Genomic DNA, 23187 nt, shown 5'->3' on the forward strand with positions numbered 1-23187 from the left:
ATAGTAAAACCATAAGATGGCTGATTGGCATGATGGATGTCACAGCTTCAAGCCTCTGAATAAAAAAAAATTGGATAGAATCTTTTCATGCAATTTGCAATCATGTGAATTGTTTTTGGCCTAATATATACTTTTAACTATAAATTATTTATATCGGTTTGCAAATAAATTTAATAACTACAGAATATGTATTAATTTATTATTCAATGGAAAAATAAAATTGTTTTGACTTCATGACCACCTGGCACAACAAAGTTGCCACATTCAATTGGGTTGAACTCACATGACACATCCCAAAGATTGGGATTGTCTTCTGATCTAACTTATGACAATTACTTAGCACACTTGTAAACTGTAAGCAGATTGTAACAGCTGCATGCCAGGATCATTAAGTCATAAGATATAAGACGTGATAATGTGAGTGACGATGATAAAGTCTGCATAACTGACACATATGTTAAGAAAATATCAAATAACAATTAATAAAATGTTTTGTTTATACACTACATAATTGTATGAAGCGGTAGAAACAATTTCATTTTGATTAAGGCAGACGAGCTAGAATAGAGTATTATAACAATTAATATGTCAGAATATCGAATAAAACTTTCCGCATTGATTTTAGTCCAGTTCTTCGTCTATGCTGATAATCTGTACTAAGTCCATTGTAAGATAATGTTTATGTCACGAATCTATGCTTAATTTTCAATTTCTTATACATAACTGTAATGCATCAGCACGCAAAGCAGGGCATGCTAAGTTTGCAGAACATGGTACCGTTTATGTTTCATAATTTATAATTCGGGCATATTAGCAGGAGTTCTTATCTAGAAGGTTTTCCGATGATAGGTTACCATGTTTAATTGTAGAGTAGACTAAATGACATTTGAATAATACATCTAATATCGGTATCTAAAGAATGCTTGTCTGGGCATTAAACATTACTTCTGTTTCACGGCCAACATGTAACAAAAATTTAGATCTTTGCCATACCTTCAGATATTAAATTGTAAAAATTTACCATCGAGAATCATGTGTTTTAAGACATTTTTTCTCACATTTAGCATAAAATTGCAATTTAATACACTTTTATAGCCGTAGCAAACTCGTGTATCATATACAACAATGAACTTCCTTCACAAACCACAAACAAGATGAATCTCTAGATTTAAATTCTTGTGTTTTCTTTCGTTTTTAAATTATTTAAAACATTTTATATTATTTTGCCACGATGTAAAAGACATAATTAAATATTTAAAGATTTAACTGAGAAATACAATACAAATATTCATAAGTGAATAATATTACTTGTTTGTGTGATTGTAACGTTGAGTAAAAGTTAAGAATTTCTCAAAACATTATTTGAATTATCGAGTGTATTTAAATAAGAACTTCCTGATGTGAAGGAATTATAATAATAATTTCCTCACGATATTTCCTGTATTATTGATAAACCTAATAAAGGAATTCTTATGTATTTCCTATAAACCGGGATATATATATCTTGCAAAGTTCCTTAATGTTGTCGTTAGTCCTTGCTACCTTCATTAAAAACTAAGCAATTTATTGGATAAATAATGACGAGGAAGCCGAGAGCAAAAAGCAATCCTCTTAACATCGTCTCGAAACGCTTCAACTACCGAAATAATGTTTTAAAATGGGCACGCTTCTCGTTTAACTATGTTAGAGTTTGCAAGTCATCCCAAATAACGGAGAAATAGTCATTAAAGGTTTGTTAGACGTAACGTTAATTGCCGCAAAATTTAAAGCGGTGATTCGGCGATAACATAAATAGCGTAGTACATCATAAATCAGGTATTTAATTCCAAAAATAGTTCAAGAATTTTTTATTCGGGTAATTAAAATTCTAATCAATACACAACACATTACATTTTTTTAATAGTATAAATTTCTAATTATCATCTCTCGTCGTGGTGTAATTTTTTAAAAATAATTTATTAATAATAGAGATTTATTAATAATAACCGACAGAGGGATTTAATGATTATGTGCGCCACCTAAGAAAATTGAATTTATAAAATTATAAATTATTTTATTTTTAAGTGATAATTCTAACGAAAATAATTACTTTTTAAAACAATAAATTATCTTTACGAGTTGTTCTTTTAGATATATCGATATGCCCTATTTATTATAATTCAACTGGCTTTTTTAATGACGGCGATCGTCATCAAAATTAGAAGAATGATTATTATTATTTAACAATTAAATCGCTCAGCGTTTTATTTATTCTTTATTAAGCCTGAAATATATTTTTCTTATATAAAATAATGTTACATTACAAGAAGGTAATGGCGATATTTTAGCGAATTTTGACCTGTCGGCAACTAGAAATATCGGTTTGGTATTACTGTTTTTCACGTCAAATTACCCGTTTTAGACACGTTTAATAATGATTTACAAGGGAAAAATTGATGTATAATTTGTGTTACGAAATATCATAAGGAAAACTTCTTCTGACCTCTAAATGCTAATTTGTTCTATTTTTTTCGCTTCTTCGATAATTATCTGATGTACCGAATAAAGACGTGACTACCGATTTGTTAAAATAAAACGTTCTAATTCTTTTTACATAAATAAAACCATAAAGAAAATCAGAGCGGGACTAGGTTATATTCGAAAACATTTCGAATAAGTTAACTTTCCCCAACCCATTTCGTCATCCAAACGTAAAAGAATATAGTTTGTTATTTGTCGTTCGAGCGAAATTTATTAGAAAATTTCTAATTTAGGAGATTTTATGGCTTTTGAAATGTCTAGACGAACGGGACACTTCTCGGGATGATTATTATTTACGCTTATATACGTGCGATAAATGAAGAGTTTATAAATTAAATAATAAAAAATAATTTGGCAGTTGCAGATGAAATTTCTCAAGGTTACTCAATGGGCGGTATCCATAACAAAGTTACATAACATAAGCGTGTAGTTGATTGGGAAGAGGCATTCTAGACTACTGCCACTCTGTGATAGAAATATTCGCGACGGAAATTATATTTTATTCATTCAAACGTAGCAAATTTTAATTTTAATGATAATTTTTAAGAATATCATTTAAACCGTATAAAAACTAATATTTGTTTTGTACTGTCAAATCGAGAACATTTGATAGATTATGTACGGTTATCATTCTCATTTAGGTTCATGATAAAATATTACGAAAGATTTTAAAAATTTCAATGGTAATTAAAATTTCAAAATATTAATATTAATTAAATAATTTTTAAAATGCATCGAATTTTTTTTTTTTAACCAGCGTTTCGTCTAGATCAGGGGTTCTCAAACTTTTTCGATCCACCGCCCCCTTTGTTCCATAAAGTTATACCCAACGCCCCTAACCCATCAGTGACCCCAACTTTTGCCTTTGGTCACCGTTCATTACCCTGCCTCCAGCGCCTCCCTAGATTTACTCACCGCCCACAGGGTGGCGGTAACGCCCACTTTGAGAACCCCTGGTCTAGATTTTCTAAAAGACATCGACATCGATTATAGATTTTTTTTTTTCCAAAAATATTTAAATATTTCGAATTTTAATAAATGCATTCTTTTTCGTTTTTAATAAATAAGTTTAAAAATTGAAGAAGCTTTTTTTTGGTTTAAGTTTTATAATATTGAGTTTAATCGAAGAGTGCAACGTACAAAATGTAATCTGGACGAAGTTGGCCAGGAGCCAAGTTCGAAATAACAACGCCATCATTCACGTTATACATATATTTTCTTTTATATTTAAACGTTTATTATGTAATTTCGATATAGAATTAATCTTATTAATTTTATTGGCTTAAACAATTTAGCAGTATTTTAATTATTTTTAAAAGAAACAGCTTTGAAAATTTAGAATATTATTATTATTATTTATTTATTTTTTAATTTAAAATATAAAATAAATAATTCGGTTGTAAAGTATTTAAGGATTGTTGTAATAATTTAATAATTTTTTATTTTTATTTTTATTTTAACAATGTCGAAATTTTAATCTTTTGTGTAATCGTAACTTGTTAGATAATGTCGATGGACGGATTCGCCAATGGGAGAGGTCGATGTAACGACGTCGTGTTGTTATCGTCGTGTTTATTTTCCGTCGCGCCGTTAGATCTGCGGGCATCGTCGGAGTTGGTAGTGTTTATCGCCGGCGCGGTAGAAAGTAATTAAATTCTGCTAAAAATGAATCGCGATAAGGCTGCGGAACAGTTGAGCGAGTATAAGGAGAAAAATCCCGTAAGTACTGGTGCTATTTATGATATTAAGTGCAATTTTATACGTAATTTAACTGCAAAAGTTGTCTGTGGAGAGTAGTGTTGTTGGAAACTTGGTAGAAGTTACTTTTAAGTCGTTTGTTAATGTCACTTTGTGTATGCATATAAAACATATATACATACAGTACCAGAAGGTTACTTCTACCGCAATTTTTTTCTTTTTATATTTTTTTAAAAAAAGGACAAGGAAATTTGATGATAAACATGTATAGAAATTGTATATGTGTTTTACTTGGTGTGAAGTGCGTCAAATATTTACAGTAGTAAATCTAATAGAAATACTTCCTTGTTGCTATTCACTTATTTTAGAACTTCTATTAAAAGATTTATTGGAGAGATCTTGCGAAGTATTAGCGGGTGGACTCTTCTATTTTGGCATGGTCTGGTGGGTCCGACGGCCAGATAGCCGAGACTTTTAACGATATATGTGGGTGTTTGGTGCGGTCGTGTCGGGTTCCGTCTCTCTCCGTCGAGTTACTTCCTCTTGGGGTGCTAACTTCGTGGCGCACCATCCGTCCGCTCGCCTAAAACCTGAAATGCTTTGCATTTATGTTTTTGCATAGAGTTCCACCTGGTGTGGAATTAGTTCTGACTTAACCAGTAATAGATTTGGAATAAAATGCCTATGAGGTGGGAAGTTCCAAAAATTCAAATACTAATTGCTTGTGAACTCTGGTCTGTGGGAACTCTTAAGATACAAATAAACACCGGCTGTGTGATAAGCCATTCTTATCGTATAACCAATATTTGTTTGTCTCTCTGCCGTCCCGTATTATTTGGGTTGGATCTATCCGGATATTTTGGGTTTTTCGTGGACGTTTTGGGTTGGGATTGCTACGTGCTAGCCTGACTGTCATAGATTGGGCCTTGTGACGAATGAAATGGGGCCGATGGTATAAGTTGCATGTTAGTGCTTTGTGTCTTTGAATCTAAATATTTAGGGCTTTGCACACAAACGGGCACTAAGTGCAAAATAAACAATTTTAATTATAAATTTATTAAATGTCCCAAGAACCCAATGTATTAATAATCAATTGACTATAGTTACTACTTTAGTTAAGAGATGGCACGTAACATCTACCTCTAGTTGTTGTTATTGTGTAATTTCTAAATTAATATTGTTGTATAATTTCTGTCTGATTAATTTGGCTGACAGTTGGTTGTTTGTTAAATTTTTTTCCTCGAACAATTTTGATTGAGGATTTTGCTAGCTCTAAAGCTATCAAAAGGCAAAGGGTGCACAAATTTTTTATCTCAAAATGCTTTTGACTTTGAATGATTTTAAACGTATTTATTTAAAGGAAGAAAAATTGTTGACCACTCAGACGGGATGTCCGATCGGAGACAAGCTCAATTCTCTTACCGCGGGACCCCGAGGTCCCATGCTGTTGCAAGATGTGGTATATTTGGAAGAGATGGCTCATTTTGACAGGTTAGAAATTTGATTATCTTAGTTAATTTATTTTATAATATAATTTTTATAACTTGTTAGGTTGTTCTTTGGATTGTTTTCCTTTTAAAAAATTGATTTTTTAAATATTTTAGAGAGAGAATACCTGAACGAGTGGTTCATGCAAAAGGAGCGGGAGCATTTGGCACTTTTGTGGTGACTCATGACATTACGAAATATTGCAAGGCAAAGCTTTTTGAAAAAATTGGAAAGGAAACTCCGATCGCCGTTAGGTTTTCGACTGTTGGTCAGTGTGATTACGAATATTTATAAATAAAATAATTGATATAAATTAAATATTTATAAATTCATATTTTTATATGACTTAATTACTATATTGTTCGAAATACAGCAGTGGTGACTTCAGACTCTAAAAAAAAAGGGGAGGCCACAAACTATAAGAAAGAGCGATATATGTGCATTATGCAAGAAGAGATGTGTGTGTGTGTGTGTATACATATATATATTTCTTGATTAACACAGTTGATTAATCCCTTGATGCTACTGTGTATATCAAAATTGATTTAATCAAATGTGGTACCTCGGGTACTCGACCAAACAATCACAACTTGCTTGCACAAATTTTTGGTTAATAACAAATATTTGTTATCTTGTCATTTTAAAAAAATACTCTTTTTTATCACAGAAAACATTTTTAATTAATTTAAAAATAAAACTTTTTTGTTTAGGGTTTCTTTGGGTATTAAAAAATGGGCAACCCAATGACAAAGGGGGTATGTGCCCCAATATATGAGTGCCCTTGAAATATAGTATAACCATAAGTTTCAAGAAACATTTCGTAAGAAATAAAAATTAGAATTAAATACAGTATGACCTTTATTTTTTTTACATCTGCAGAATTGCCTACAAAATAGTTGGTTATTTTTAAGTGCTCCACATTTGCTTCTGTTATTCCAAATTTCTGCATTATCTCACAATTATTGTAATTCTGAGCATATTTCAGAACTGTGCATTTGAAATTTGAGTCAAATTAATTTGTAATTTCCTTGCTTGGCTGCCAAGATGTCAAACTTTTCAACACAATCTGCATTGGCCTTTTTTTCTTGCTTAAAGACTACATAAAAGAAATATCACATTGGCAACAAGTGAATAAAATAGGATAGATGTCTATTTGCAAAATGTTGTAATAATTTATAAGGGTAGTACTTACAAGCAAGTTAGAAAAGAACTTGCTTACATTTAGTGCTGTTTTTTACCTTTCAAAAGCAAAAGTTTAAAAAAAAGTCTCACTATATTTGGAACAATACAATAGTTCCAATAAAACACACCAATGACCAAGTGGCTAAAACAATTGAACACTTGTTGGTCATCGATTCCTGTCCAACTGACAAACTGGTCATGTGGAGTTTTCTTTGTATCTAACACCTTAATAGGTTCCCAGTTTCCCATAGAAAAATCCTGGAAGGCAGATTGCTATATCTCTTCAAACAAAGTTCCAGAAAAAACACTGTTGAGAAAATGTTATAGAAAATTGGAGTTAAATTTATAGGCTTAATATCAAATTATACTTCCAGAACAGAATATTATGAGGGTGGGCTGAAAAGTTTTGTTTCCCACATTAATAAGTCAACAAGGGATGGCCACAGATTAATAAAACAAAAATGAAAGTAAAGTTTCAATATTTACAAATGTACAGTATATACTTAATTTTTACCAACCTCCATTAACCTTGATATATTTCTGCCAAGTCCATCATTGAAAAATTTAGGAGTTTTCTGTCAAATTTACTCTTGTACAGTTGATTTTACTTCATTGTCAGATTTGAAATGTTTTGCCTTCAAGTGTTCTTTCAGCTTTGGAAAGAGATAGAAGTCACTTGGAGTAAGATCAGGGCTATATGGGAGATGGGGAATAAAGGAAAATTCAATCTGATCAATGGCAGCAGCATTGTAATGCTGAAACAATTTTTTATTAGCCTTTCTTCCTTTTCTGTTGATATGACTACATTCAAATGTTAAACAAATTCAAATACTGAGAATTGATTGGGGTCCTTTTTTCCAAAAAATTTGCTAGTATAACTCCTTGTATATTCCAAAATGCAGACAATATAATCTTTCTTGCTGAGCATTGTTTTTTGAATGTTCTTGGTTGCACTAACTCCTTATGAAAGTATTCTTTGGACTGCTTTTTGCTCTAAGTTATAGTGATGAACCCACATTTCATCTCCAGCCCACCAAATTGTCCCAAAAAGTTTCCACCTTCAGCCTCTGCTCTTCTCAAAGATTTTTTTTGAAATTTGACTCATTCAGCATGTTGTTAGATAAGATCTTTGTCTCATCTGACAACATGCCTGGTCCTCATCTAGCATATACTGTACGAAATCCAAGAACACCAATTACATGGCCTACCTGTTCTTCTGAAATGCCTGATTTAAAGGCAGTTTCCTTTTGTTTGAAGTGACGATTTTTATGAATTATTTCTTCAACTCTCTTTTGATGGAAGTAGTCTATTGCGTTCACTGGTCTCCCTGACTGGGATTTGTTGGCCAATTCTCCTTTTCCTGGTTCCTTGCCTTTAAATTTCAATACCCAACATATCACTGTTTGCTGCTTGAAATGCTTGTGTTGACTAGCTGGCATTTTAAGTCAAACTGCCATCTAGCCATTTTAACTGCAAATGATCATTTCTAGCAGAAATAATACAGAATTTTACAAGAATGGACTGTAAGGTTTTGTAAACTACTATAAACAATGTTCCTATGCACCTGGAAAGTCAGGAAAAATCGGGGATGTTCAAAAAAAAAGTCATGAAAAGTCAGGAAATTTGTCAAAAATTGTCAGTCATGGAAGTTGCCTCCTTTGGCTGCCTTATTGATTTTTTGCTGAAAATATGCTTCACTAAGTGTAGCTATCTGCAGGAACAAGAAGTTATGTGGTGCAATACAACTTATGAAAAGGGTGCAGAATATTTTCAGGACCCAAAATTCTTTCTAAGCATACACAAAAATTTACAAAATACAAAAAGTGATAATTTTAATTTAAATAAATTTTTTTTAAGATATAAATTTAATAAATAATATACTTTTGTATGTGGATTATACAGGATTTGTTAATAAATAGTAAATAAATAATTGCTCTTTTTTCAAACTTATGTAGATTTATGATTGTGGATTAATAATAGGATAAACTACTTTAATTTAATAATTCAGCAATTATAAAAAACTATATAACTGTTAATTCAAAAAAAATAATTTATTAAAAAGTTTGAGAAGCAATAGCATATGTGCATAGTAAGCCAAATGTAATTTTATTTTTGTCAATGTGCCATACTAAGGAATGCAAAGGTCAGGGAATGTGTACAAAGTTGGCCAGGGAAAGTCATGAATTTAAAACAAAAATTTGAATAGGAAACATATATATGATACATACCAGAGTATGCATCAAGGAGATTAAAATGGTAAAATATGAAAGCAGGAGACAAACCATCAGTTTGTTAATTGCTCGTTTTATTGTACAATAAATGTATATACAGTATATACGTATGGCCACTTCAACTCATGACAGTTTGTCATGTCACATGGTAGGGATTCATATTTCAGTAGGCTTTTTCTTTCTAGGCTTCCTCTGTCTAGGTATGGGTTTCTTTGTTATATCTGAGAATTATTTCTGGAGGAATAAAGATAGGTGGAGCATGTTGTTAGCTCTTGCACTGATGACTTCAAAGAAGTGTGAGAGATGCCCTCTAGATTTTCAAAATGTGTTATGAGAGTCTTCTATCTTCATAAACAATGTGTGAAAATAAAAAGTATGTATTTTTTCTTTGTAGGTGGAGAAAGTGGATCTGCAGATACTGTTAGAGATCCTCGTGGATTTGCTTTGAAGTTCTATACAGAAGAGGGCAATTGGGATTTGGTTGGAAACAACACGCCCATCTTTTTCATTCGTGATCCCATGTTCTTTCCTAGTTTCATTCACACTCAGAAAAGGAACCCAGTCACTCATTTAAAAGTATTTTTTTTTTATTGTACTTTATTTTCAATTGTTATCTGTATTATTTAAATGGAAAAAATTCTAGGATGTTGACATGTTCTGGGATTTTCTGACCCTGAGACCTGAGAGCACCCATCAGGTCTGTTTTTTGTTTTCTGATCGTGGAATTCCAGATGGTTACAGGCACATGAATGGTTATGGTTCTCACACATTCAAGTTAGTCAACAGTAAGGGAGAAGCAGTATATTGCAAGTTTCATTACAAGGTACTTTATTGCTATCTTATAAAATATTTTTTAACGACAAACATCATTACATTGCTATTTTAATTAATAGACTAATCAGGGTATAAAGAACATTCCCGTCGACAAGGCTGGGGAACTGTCAGGTTCTGATCCAGATTATTCCATCAGAGACTTATATAATGCCATTAAAAGTGGGAACTATCCTTCTTGGACAATGTATATACAAGTTATGACTATAGAACAGGCAGAAAACTTTAGATGGAATCCATTTGATCTTACCAAAGTGAGTAATTTATTATTATTAAAGTCTGCCGTTTTATGTTTTGTTACAAAAGAATCAAAATAAACCTTTGATATTAAACATTTTATTAAAGTTAAATGCAATGTATGTTTATGAACTGTTTCTGGTAACAAAGTAAGCTTTTATCAAGTGCATGTAAAATGTCATTATAGCATTAATTTTAGAACTGTAGTAAGTATAGGAGCTATTCATTAATTACATGTACAGTTTTTGAACCACTTTTGATCCCCTTCTGTATGGTGATATAATCAATAGAGAGGGGGGTTTGCCAAAAGTAAGTACAATTATTTATGGACCCCTCTGACATCAAAGAAATGGCAGTTTTCTGATAGTTTATTGACATGGCCAATATAAGAACAAATTTGTATGTCTTTAATACCACCAAAAGTCTATACAGGGTGCATAGAAAAGTCCCTTTAACTGGAAAATTCTTGTGAACAAAGAGAGCTACAGCTATGCAAGTGAGGTAACGGTATAGTGAAGTGACTACGCCCAACCCCAAATGACAGCAGCGCCCCTTGTGGCAAAATTTGGAAGATAGGCAGTGCAAATTGAAGACAGATAGAGCAAACTTTCTAATTAGAAAGTTTTAGAACATCAATTAATTAGTACGAAACGACATGTGGTTCACACAGGATAAGATAAATTGTCGCCTGTATACCCAAAAATGTTCGAAAGCGATGCACGCCATTTTGTGTAAACGTTTGAAAGGAATAGCCATAGGTATGAAGAAATGTGCACAATTTATTGCATAAAATACGTACTTACATCAATACAGTTTGATAACGTCACACAAAAAACAACGGAAAGACAAACTGTCTCACAGTGATAACAAGTTAATGTTGAGTATGTTTGAAAAGTTTGCCATTGCTCACAATACACGCCATTGTTATCAAACTGTATTGATAATGAAAATCACATGAAAAATCCCAGAAACTTAGTTGCACTTGCCTGCACCAATTAACAAATGTAGATAAGAGAGCATAACTAAATTTCTAGGGCATCTCATATGGAATCATCCATTTTTTTATTCAAATAATAACTGCATCTACTGTTTGTTTCTCCAAGTTTTAGGAAATCCTCAATGTAAAATTAATAAATCTGTAAACTACTGTCAATGGGTATGAAATTTATTAAACGTTTCATTTCATATTATATATTATCATATTATCAAACAAATTTTACCTTACAATATACTTTAAGTAGCAACTGATTGTTTTATGTTTGTTAAGATATGGCAACGCGACACTTGGGCGATCTGCCTAGGGGAGATGCCTTCCGGGAGGTCTTTTAAGGGAAACTGGCCCCTATTTAGGTGTTAGATGTGTAGAAAATCCAGAAAACTCCACGTGGCCAGCCCATCCAAGCGAGGCGCGAACCCATCACCAAACTACCAGTGTTCAGGGTATGAAGACCACTTGGCCACTGGTGTGCCCAATTGTTTTATAAATGTTTGTTATTGATAAAACATTGAAATATCAAACAAGTATGCACAGATGAAATAATAGCTACAAAGAAAATAATAAGCAGTTTAAAATAGTCGCAGTTTTTTTTGATTCACCACTTTTTATCAAATGTCAAGTAAAGGCATTTTTTTGGCAAGATTATAACAATTCTAGTGTTTTTACATCACAACACATTCTATTATGAATAATTTTACAATAATCAAATGGTGGTAATGTTGGACATAATTAATATCACATTGTTTCCCTTAAATTGTACAAAATATACAAATGTACGGTTTGTAGGCATTAATAACAGAGCATTAATAATTACACCATTTTATAATGGTCTGCATTTTGCCAAAGAAAAATGATGTTAGGTAAAGTTTGGAAAACATTATATTTTGTTGTTTGCCGTAATGACTGGCTCCGGATATGCCTTTAATAAATTTAAATCTACGAATTTACTTACACACGATTTTTTTTTTTTTAACTCTTTCCGCCTGTGGGCACTAAGAGGGCCTCTGTTAGTAGGCCCATTATGGGTTCGGCCAGGCACACAATGGGGTGACCGGGTGGTGAGGGACGGGGCCCAACATATCCGAACGGACCACCCCCCGAAAAATTCCTGGGGATTATTCGACCCGTTCGGATTCGATTCCGGGTCCCCCAGAGCGGTAGGCTGCCACCTTTACCGCTCGGCCATCCGGCCACTTACATACGATTAAATTATATCTACTTATGCATATTTGGAGCCCAAAATTCCAGTTTCTTGTGTGGGAACTCCGGGAGGTAGGACGGAGTCGTACCTCCTTTTTTCCGGCGAACAGGTCGGCAAGACCCACCCCACTGTCAGATGGCTATTTTTTTTCTAATATCCTGACTTGTCGGGATTAGGTAATTAAGGGTCAGGTCGAGTGGAGGAAGCATGTGGGTTCGTTGATAAGTTTAAGACAATATTCGAATAAATGGAACTATGGTGAAAACAAACAACGATTTATTTAGACAGACAAACAAAATACAGAGAATAGCTCTACTCTAACGCGTCTGGTTCCTAACCGCGGGGGAGAGAGAGAGTTTACAAATTTCGGGGTCATACCTCTTCATAGAATGTATCGGTTTGAGTAATCGTATGGATAAGCAGGAGGATTGGTCGTTCTCCAGTCGTTGCGGTTGGCAGGAGGATCGGTCGTGGCGGCTCATCTCCAGCGGGCTTCGGAGTCCTCGGGGTTTAGCCCTCGATTCTCAATTCGGATTAGACGGGACATGCGTCTTATTCGGACCTTCAGCGACCCCGTTATCAGCCTTTTCCCCCCTTATATACTACAGGTCACGTTATCTTCGATCACCAATTGCAATAGTTGGTGAATCGCTGATGATTCGATCTCCGTGACTAAGAGTTTGGATCCGGAGAGAAAGGAAGTGCTTTCCGGTGGTGGAAGGCTGAACATCCTTTGAATTTCGATCTTTTCTACAATTTCCCACGAGGGGGTTTGAACAAAAAAAGATTTTGGGTCGGGTTAAACCTGGTCCTCACATTTGCATAAAACAACAAAACTTTATTTTTTGACAGATTATTTTATCAAATTTTGCAATTTATTAAAATTGCACTTTAGTTTGATGCTTTAGGTAAGTTTGCAGCCTCCGCGAGTTTGATTCTGGAAGGTTTGGTTACGATGTCATCACCGTTGCTATCCGGTCTTTTATCTTTTCAAAATTTCCATCATTTCTTCTGCAGTGATAATGTCGTTAATGTTGAAAACAATGGACAGAAACAATGACAAACTTTGCAAAGGTAGTGGACTGGGGTAAATAGTTGCAAGATCTGTCATCAACAATAAAAAATTTTTAATTCCTCAATCCCATAGGTGAAAGACGTGACCTCGGATCAGGAGGAATAAATACTGACTCGACTTTTAATTCTGTGTGGCTGCATGGCACAATTTTCTAAGACAGGAAGGACTTTTCGTTTTTGTTTAAAAAATTTGTTATCGATTTCTAAATCCACTTTGCAAACAGCCAGTGAACTTTTTAGAATCTTTTATTTGATTCTCGGTTGAGCCCTAGCGAGTTTTAACCCTTTTAGACGGACTTTTGCCAAATATGTACATTGTTTTTGGTACCGTCGATGTCGGCAGAGGCATGTTAGTAGCCTTCTGTTTACTGCTCTTTGGTCCAAAAAACACTCCTTTTCCTTATAAGCAAGCCTCATTTGGCAAATACTGGAATGACTGGTGGGTTTCATCCATACTAAAGAGGTCGCTTAGCTCCTACTTTTCTAACATTTGAAATTGGATAATTCCTAGTTTATAAAATTGAAAATATCCTAGTTAAAAATGACAGTATATAGTGGTTGGGATTTAATAATAAAGCATAGAAGTAAATTCAGCCCATAGAAATGGCCACTAAATAATCTTTTATTTAGTACTTATTGCATTTGAACGGTTTTTAGAAGTAGATGGTGACTAAAAAACATTCTGTAATTTATATAGATTTGGCCCCATTCGGAATACCCACTGATACCGGTGGGCACCCTGACCCTGAATAGAAATCCAGTAGATTATTTCAAAGATGTGGAGCAGATTGCCTTCTGTCCAGCTCACCTAGTTCCTGGGGTGGAGCCCAGTCCCGACAAGATGCTACAGGTAATGCTTTTTTACTCCAGCCAATTTACCAATTTGTTAGAGTCTAACGCTGAAACGAAACCATAGGGTCGTCTGTTTTCCTACTCTGATACCCACCGTCACAGACTGGGGCCCAACTTCCTGCAGATCCCTGTGAACTGTCCTTACCGTGCCAGGTGTTATCACTACCAACGGGATGGTCCGCAGACTTTCAACGACAACCAGAGTTAGTGGAAATTGGTCCGGTTTCAAATAATCTGTGAGTAAACTCCATGGTAATGTTTTTTTGTATCGCTAGGTGGCGCTCCCAATTACTATCCCAACAGCTTTAACGGACCCAAAGACAAGGCAGTGTTCATGGAGTCGCCCGTGCCCTGTTCGCCCGAAGCCAAACGATACAACAGCGCCGATGACGACAACTTCACTCAGCCTGGCACCTTCTGGAACAAGGTGATTGGCATTTTCTGCTAACAGAAGGAAGAATCTGATTCCTGCTAACGCCTGTACCTCTAACCCTTTAGGTGTTGAACGAAGAAGAGAAGCAGCGTCTGGTGGACAACATTGTCAACCACATCGTATCGGCGCAGGTCTTCATCCAGGACCGGGCCGTGCGCAACTTCACGCAGGTGGATCCCAAGTTCGGCGCCAGGATCAAAGAAGGTTTGGAGAAACTCAGAAAGGTAAAGTTGAAAGTAATTGAACTGGTCTGCTGTTCGTCTTCCTCCAGACAAGTCAACTTAATCGTTTCGCTCTTCCGCAGGAACGACCGCCTCACGGACGCCTATAATTGTGCTCAAAGTGTCTTTCCGGGTTCGACAAATGGAGGTTTAGTTACTGGCAGATTTTACAGGATAAAATTTTGTTTACAATATTTTTGCTTTATAATACGATTTTGCCAGAATTTGATCATTTGTTGATTTGGATAAAATACAGTTTTATGTAACGTTGCATTCCAATAAAAATTTTTTTAAGCAGTTAGAACTCTGTGCAAATTAGCGAAAGATCTTAAGGCGACGAGCTAGACTATTCTAACTCGTGTAAAAGTGTGCAAAGGAAAGGAAAAGTTTTAATTATCTGCAGTTAACAGACCAAGATTCAAACAGTTCACTTTATTTTGCCTATGTAACGATGCATTTCGAATTGGTAATTTTCCAATTTCTCTTCGGGTTTACGGCTTCCGTGTATAAGGTCATTGTCTACAACATAAGTATATTAACGAACGAGATTAATTCGCGTTTTGTTATTCAGAATGATGGATATAAATGCACAATTTGTACACATCCTAATGGTGCAGTTTTTACGTATCAGTCTTTCAATTACTGACATGTTTTCTTTGTCTGTTCTTGATGGATAAATGAAACGCTTCTTTTATTCCCCACAATTATCAACTCTTACAAAGATTTTAACTTCAACAATGTGGTTCGTAACAGGACAAAGGTCAAAATGTTGTTTTTCATTGTGAATATTTTTACAAGCTGAAATAAAAATTTTCAAACTATAATAAGGACACTACTTACTTGTTAGAGTCTGCAAAATAAAAAATACTGTTCGGAAAAAACGTACCGAGTGGTACGTATTAGACTGACCCGAATACACTATAAATAATATGGTTGATAGTAAAACCCTTAGAGACCTGGCTGTACTTGGATTATAAAAATATAGTACTGTAATATTGTTATGTTGAGAGTTAAGTATTACACTTATCAGTTTATTATAAAGTAAGATCAGAGTTTAACTATTTTCTAATTTTATTTAGGCCTAATTAAATTAGAGATGATATAAATCTAGATCTAATTTGTTTCATTTATCTAATTGCCTAAACCTTAAATATAGGGGCAAAGAAAACAATCTAGAGTTAGATGAAGAAAAAAATAGATTTTAAAGTGACAATCCTATCCAGTACGTGGTACAGACTTCGATGTTTTGACTTAAAGTAAAATGGCGGTCGATAGTACCCGTCGTTGCCACCAAAAGCGCTGTACCTAAGGTCATAACCAGCGTGGTGGAGTCGGTAAACAAATAGTCCGACTCTGACTCCAGCAAATTTCAAATGTGCTACTCCAATCTGTCATACTAAGGAAGATACCACTAGGCATCCAAATATTTTACCTAAAATTTATAAAAGTACTAAAATCGAAAATCAAAATATGGATATAACAAATTTACCTCGGATAAAGTTTCGAGAACATAAAGAAATGTCTTAATCGTCCAAACAAATTCTAAATAATAGAAAGGCAGTGAAAAAGTTAATTTCGCCAGTATAGCGGGACATATCACACCGGAATCCTACAATTAACGATAATAGATTTTAAGCTCTTCATTTCTTATCAAGGCAAAAGCATTTGTACAAGCATGGTGTTTGGTGTTTACTGTTTTATAATTATTTTCTTTAAAAATAGCGAGGTTGAGGCCGAAGTTTTAAACGCGAAAACGTGTACGTCGGACGTTCGGCGCCGCTTTCCTGTAAGCCCAGAAGTTTGACAATGGCGTTTGGAACGTCGAACATGATTCCACCGACTATCCAAACGCCATTGTCAAACTTCCAGGCTTACAGGAAAGCGGCGCTGAACGTTCGACGTACACGTTTTCGCGTTTAAAACTTCGGCGTCAATCTCTCTATTAAATATTAAATTTACGTAAAAATAAACTTATATTAGTCTGAGGCGAACCCAAATGAGAGCTACCGACCCTGCTCCGGATTGGACCGGCTCAACTCCTTCTCATCCTATCCGAAATTTTCAACTTTTATGTAACTGTTTCAAATACAGTGTATGTTTTTTAGTCCTGTCAAGCGACTGACTGACGTTATGTTTCGGACTCAGTTCCCTCAGTCCAGATTGGACAAAATTTCAAAGGCGGCTGCTTTTAACCAGCGACTTCAATTTATCAAAGACTTTTCCCGCCTAAATGCCCAACTGATTTTATTATTATTTTATTTCTTATTTTTAATTTATTAATTTACTTTAATTTCTTACACTTTTCTTTTTTATCTGTACCCTTTCGTCATATATTTTTTCTACAAATGTAAATATTTCTGTGGCAATTTTAAAAGGACCCAATAATTAACAGACCATCTAAATATTACCAGAAACACTGCTTTTAATATATATATATATATATTAAATTATATTGCATTTTTATGCAGAAAATACAACTAAAATGGTAAAAAAAGGCTTTGTTTTGGGGGTCGGAAACAGCGAAATTGTTTGTGTTTTCAAAAAAGAGATGACCAGAACGAATATTGCAAATGTAAGAAATACTGCTAGACCATATTTAAAATAGACAAGTACTGCATACAAACATTGTAAAAATGAATGAACTACAATAAGCCAAAATAATCTTTACGTATTAAATTCCACACATTTAAATTTCTGCGCATGGAACCGAAATAGGGCATGCAAATTCAATTTTTATTTATATTTTCAAATATTACAATTGTTTTAAAGTTTATAAATTTTCTTAACCACTAATTCGCAACGGCGAAACGTGGGGAATTACGCCTTTTGCATTATTCTCACCACTTTTTCGTAGACGTAAACAGACGCGTCCTTTCCGATCACGAAGTCGAAGTGCGCCCACGTGGCCAGACTCACTAGGTTACACTTCGCCACAGTTTTCAATTTGGGACAAAGGAGATTCACGTCCACGGAATCCGCCAGATAGTCGTTCAATCCGTAAAAGATCCAGACGGGAGTTTGAATGTTTTCTACATTGTACTCCGGTGGGATGGTCTATAACAGAAAACGCCATTGTGTCGATAGACAAGACGACGGACATCGATTCTTAACACAGAAAAAAATCTTACCCTTTTGTATTTTTTCATGTTTTCGGTCTGCCCGTGATCATATTTTTGAAAATTTCCGGAATTTACCATCTAGAAATGAAAATGAAAAGAAATATTACAGTCGAATTTCTTATTAATTAGATTCTCCAACTTCTTCCCTCCTCTCGATTTTTCTAACTTTAATCCCACCTGAGCGAAATGGAGGATGTTTTGGGTAGAAGTTCCGGCTGGTGTGTGCGTAGCGTAGACTTCCAGACGAGTCTGAAAGACTTGTCTCGTTATTCTTTATTTTTTGTCCGGCGAATTATCCCTAAGTTTACCTTATTTAACTGAGAAGGGTTGAATCCACTGATTAAGAATGCGACGTTTTCGCACAGGAATTGTAATTCTTGGTTGCCACAGATAATGTGCGCCAACAATTTTATGATCAGGTCGTTGGGCAAAAACTCGTAAAATCCAAAAAGCCGGAACAAAGACTGAAAGAGACTTTTTTTAGAAGTTTGATAGAACAAATCTTTAATATTCTTCGTCGCCACTTACGTCTAATATGGGAGCCAAAGGAGCCAAATAACGGATGGGACTGATGACGTAACGCACCGTGGCAAAGGGTGCGAGAGCCACGACGACTTTTATCTGCAGAAAAGGTAGAAGTTAAAACGTAACAGACGTATCCTCCCGACGTTTTCCTCACCTTATCGTAGTCTGGTCTTTCCGAAAGTAGAGCAAACGCCACCGTGTTGCCTTGGGAATGTCCCACGTAATATAATTGACTTTGATTAGTGAGGTTCAGAGCGAACTCGATCATGGCGGGAAGATCGTACTTGGCAAATTCGTCGAAACTGAAAAGAGGGACGTCGTTCGATTTCTGTCTCCACGCGGAACATACTTACCCGGGTCCTAACCTGACCTGAATTGCCAAAATTCTTTGTCCCGCGGCGAGTACTCGGCGTGTTTCCTGGAGTAAGTGTTACTTCTCTGGTTTCCCAACCAAACATCGTAACCGGCATCGGCTAGGATGAAACCTGAAGCGAATAATAAGGGTAACAAACCGAAACTGCGATTTGATATTTTTACCGAAAAGCAGAACCAACAAAATGGAAGTGTCGTTAAGTTTCATGCAGATAAGAAGGCGCGAGTTTAACAATGATAGTACAAAACGAGGTAAATAATATAAACAATGATATCGTTAACATTTTTGTTTTTGCTCCGCGTAAAATTGTCGTCACAAAATCGCTCACCTAGACTCTGATTAGGAAAATTCATCACCCAGTCTGCTGAAGAAGAGAGGATTCCGTGTTGAAGGAACACTACCGGACGAGTTTTCGAGGATGGTTCCGGATCGGATCGTCCTCGGGGTATTCTCTGAACGCCCAAAATGTATCCGTCTTCGGTTTGGACCGAATATTCTTCGACAGGGTAACCTTTGCTGGTTATGAGTTGGCTCTTCAAAAACATTAACGTAACGTAAATAAATAAAGAAACTCAATAGAACATTCGTAAAATGGTGACTCCCGACATTTCTATTAGAATCCGGGTCCAATTTAACACCAGGTTCGTGGCTAGAAGAGCTTAAAGGAATCGCTCGAACAAAACACAAGAATACACAAACGATGCGATATGGCGTGTCCATACTCATGGTTAAACAGTAAATCTCGTCAGTCGTTTTAACGACAGTAACAGTAGAGTGTCAATTTTCTATTATTATAATAGTATAATGCAGAACGGGATATTACGTCAAACACAATACAGTAATCGATTTTTATCACGAGAAAATCGCAGAGATAATACAAACAAGCTAATATTTAAACAGTTCCCAAGATGGCGATGTTTCAACAGTTTCAACATTGGAAATTTGCCCAGTACCCAAGATAGCCAATGCAAATAAAAACTTATTTTTTGTTAGCTAGACGTTGTCGGGTGGACAGTGTGTTTCTACACTTTTGTAAAATTGAGTTTGGGTTTCCGTTTTCCTAACTGAAATGCGTGGTTGACGATGGAAGAGATTTCGAGATAACAACGTTCTTTGCATATTTTACCGACGAAACTTGTAAATTGTGGTTTTAATACTTTTCAGGCCAATAGAAGGCAATCTTCGATAGTCTCATGTCTGGCACAAAATTTTATACACATGCAGAATTTTCGGTATTTTGTGGTCCAAAAGTAATTAATAAAGCAGCAGTAGTAGCCCAGAATCGGCCGAATCAGAACTATAATTATTAATACTAATACAGTGTAAACAAAATATGCATTTAATATTTTACAGCAAATGCTATTAAAGGTTTTTCGCCGTTATGTCTATTAATTTACATAATTTCATAAATTCTGTTGTTTTTTATATGTTATATTATTTAATTAGTGAATACGTTTAGGTTGCGATTTAAAAAGTTTAATCAAGTATAATGAACCTCGCAGAATATTTGTACAGATGTTATTTTGACACGACTGGAAATTATGTCGTATTACTCCTATTTGTTCATCAGTGTTTATATTTACTAACCATCATTTATTCTACTTTTAAAAATAACATTTCAAAGGCTAACGACAATATAACAACACTGATTTTAACGTGATTAAAATCAAAAAATTCCTATAAAAAACATTGGGTTATTTGGGAGTCCAGACTTATTCAAAATCTCTGTAAAATGATTCTCTTCACAGTTAGTTATAATTCGCGTATGTTAAAGGCATATTATTAAAAAATAATATATGCATTAAATTATTAAAAGATAGGAAATTTAGTATAAGTCAAAAAGAAGATAAAATTATAATATATCGACATTGATTTTATACAAGTCTAAAGCCGGACACACGTGCCGGTATACCTGAAAATTATACTCGAATAGGCCAGCCTATCCGCTGTACCGAACTGTGTGTATGATGCAACTGTCAGTTTTTAGTTTTCGTCCACACGTACAGATATACAAAACAGGTGCGTTATTTACTTTACTGTTTGTTAGACTTAAGTCGGGTTCACACGTACCGGTATAAGTCTAATTTATAAGAATGCTCAATATATTGAGTAAGATTTAAGTTAAAAGCGTGCCGAAATAAAGTCAAGTTTGAGCCTTTGTTCGTCAAAATCCGAATATTTTAAGGCAGCAGTAAGCGAGCTCAGGCTTCTGTAATGACTTTTGCGGATTAGTTTCGGAGTTTAAAAACAATTCCCACGTTAGATTTTAATTAGTTTTGTGTCAAAATGCTCAGTGCTATCCTGGCATGTGCGTAAAGTAACTTTTGGAAAATATAATTAATTCGGAGATAAAATATAATCAAAAAACGAAAATGTCGACTTTCCCCTCTTTGACGCTTAATAACAAAAAAGTATTTTGACATTTTTGGGTGCTGTTTCTTGGATTGTAAAGCTAGAGAGTTGCTTCGTATTTTTGCCGGGATTGGCGAATTTAGGTCGAACTATGGAAAAGTTATCCGAGTTCAAAGAAAAATGAACCAGGTTTACGTCCTACGTGGACGGCCCTCAAGTGCTGGCTGTACTGTCACTACAACGGCTGTAGTGACAGTAGTACTGTCTCATCCCCAGTAGATAGAACCTTTCACTAGCTGTAATAAAGGAAAAATTTTTTACAATTTTTTGTTTTATGAACAATAAATCACTTATCTTTGTTGCGCAAACACTAACAAGGGAACTGTCGGAGTGTCATCTAATAGATTTTAATAAAATTTAGTTAATAATTACGTTAAAAGTATACAAACTCTATGACAAATTTCTAGTATTCACTAAAAGTGTTAATCAGAGTTATTAGCAATCAAATGTCGTACTATTTTATAGTACTTAAACACAAATATGCAAATTTTTAGAAGTGAAAGGGTCGCGGAGGAAGACGGCGATATTACATTTAGAATAAATTCTGGAATTTTCGAAAATGGGAGAAGAATTAATAAAATTTAGTTTAATTACGTTAAAAATATACAAACTCTATATTAAATTTGTAATGTTTACTAAAAGTGTTAACACAAATATGCAAATTTTTAGTAGTGAAGAGGTCGCGGAGGAAGACGGCGCTATTACATTTATGAATGAATTCTAGTTTTCGAAAATGGGAGAATTAAATGTAAATATTCAAAACATTATAGCAGAATTTAAACGTTTATGTGATAATGTTTGGCCTACAGAAAATATTTGTAGGCCTAATATTTCAGACGTTGATAAACAGGTAGCCAAACTGCTTTTTAATGCATTTAGCGATATTTTAAGTAGTTATGTAAGTAGAGATGACGAAGAGTTTTGTCAGATGGAAAATAATAATTTGATTATAGATAGGCCTATTTCAGATAATAAAATAACACGTCTGCTTCTAGAGAAAGAAACTGATAACGCAGACACTGACTGTGAATCGGGATATTCAGATGATGAAAAATTCGATAAGAATATAATCTCAACAAAACGAAAAGAAGAAATTCTTAACTTGCATAAGAAACACCCAAAATGGAAATTACACACATTACAGCGGAAAGGAGCTAAAGAATTAAAACGTTTTAGTGATTTATATAAATGGGAAAAACAATTTAAATCTCGAAAGCATAGAATTGAAACGTTAAAAATCATTAAAGAACATACTAAACAAATGTTTGACGAAGCTCGAGGCAGCTATAAAATTGTTAAAGGAAATCAATTAAAAATATGGGCATTACAGAAATTTCTTCAACTGAATAGTTCAATTAAGTTTACCGCTAGTGATTCTTGGGTTGCAAAATTTAAAAAAGAATATAGATTACTATCTCGAAAGATTACAAAACTTGTAAATAAAACAGAAATAGTGAACGAAAAGGATATATTAGTAAAAGCTGCGCAATTTCAAACAACAGTAAAAAATTTATTGCCGTCTTATTCACGTAACTTCATATTCAATACGGATCAGTGTGGTTTTTCATACGAAATGATTTCACCAAGAACACTTTCATATAAAGGAGAAAAAAAACACTATTGGATTTGCACATTCTCCAAGTAATAAAGTAACGCATTCCTACACTGTTCAATATTTAATTAATGCTAACGGACAAGTTGTAGGTAATGTATTTATTTGCTTACAAGAGGCTCATGGAACCTTTGGACGTAGAGTTCAAGCATCGCTGTTCAATGCCCCAAACGTAACTGTT

The 23187-nt window shown here is 34.5% G+C and overlaps 3 protein-coding genes across 3 annotated transcripts in view; 2 read left to right on the forward strand and 1 right to left on the reverse strand.

Moving 5' to 3' along the window:
* Positions 1-23187, forward strand: part of LOC136976673 (uncharacterized) — a 124198-nt gene that overhangs the window by 13426 nt on the left and 87585 nt on the right. The gene's annotated exons all lie outside the window — the stretch shown is intronic.
* Positions 4095-15269, forward strand: Cat (Catalase). Its single transcript, XM_067271974.1, has 11 exons — positions 4095-4239; positions 5579-5709; positions 5823-5974; positions 9514-9695; positions 9763-9942; positions 10013-10204; positions 14157-14309; positions 14376-14514; positions 14587-14738; positions 14810-14968; positions 15049-15269. The coding sequence occupies exons 1-11, from the start codon at positions 4186-4188 to the stop codon at positions 15073-15075; spliced, it is 1521 nt and encodes a 506-aa protein (XP_067128075.1). The 5' UTR covers positions 4095-4185; the 3' UTR covers positions 15076-15269.
* On the reverse strand, positions 17783-19529 carry LOC136977168 (gastric triacylglycerol lipase-like). Its single transcript, XM_067272615.1, has 8 exons — positions 19311-19529; positions 18980-19094; positions 18764-18911; positions 18613-18705; positions 18393-18548; positions 18262-18333; positions 18094-18162; positions 17783-18019 (listed from the first exon to the last, which is right to left on the reverse strand). The coding sequence occupies exons 1-8, from the start codon at positions 19525-19527 to the stop codon at positions 17783-17785; spliced, it is 1107 nt and encodes a 368-aa protein (XP_067128716.1). The 5' UTR covers positions 19528-19529.

Source organism: Centruroides vittatus, unplaced genomic scaffold (assembly GCF_030686945.1).
Source record: "Centruroides vittatus isolate TY-2023 unplaced genomic scaffold, ASM3068694v2 contig_1112, whole genome shotgun sequence".
Taxonomy (NCBI): Eukaryota; Metazoa; Arthropoda; class Arachnida; order Scorpiones; family Buthidae; genus Centruroides; species Centruroides vittatus.

Coding starts and splice junctions, on each gene's coding strand:
- Cat (XM_067271974.1), top strand. CDS start 4,186: ATGAATCGCGATAAGGCTGCGGAACAGTTGAGCGAGTATAAGGAGAAA. Junction 14,515..14,586: donor GACTTTCAACGACAACCAGA/GTTAGTGGAAAT, acceptor TTGTATCGCTAG/GTGGCGCTCCCAATTACTAT. Junction 14,969..15,048: donor GTTTGGAGAAACTCAGAAAG/GTAAAGTTGAAA, acceptor GCTCTTCCGCAG/GAACGACCGCCTCACGGACG.
- LOC136977168 (XM_067272615.1), bottom strand. CDS start 19,527: ATGTTTTTGAAGAGCCAACTCATAACCAGCAAAGGTTACCCTGTCGAA. Junction 18,163..18,261: donor ACATCCTCCATTTCGCTCAG/GTGGGATTAAAG, acceptor TTTCATTTCTAG/ATGGTAAATTCCGGAAATTT. Junction 18,020..18,093: donor ACATGAAAAAATACAAAAGG/GTAAGATTTTTT, acceptor TTTCTGTTATAG/ACCATCCCACCGGAGTACAA.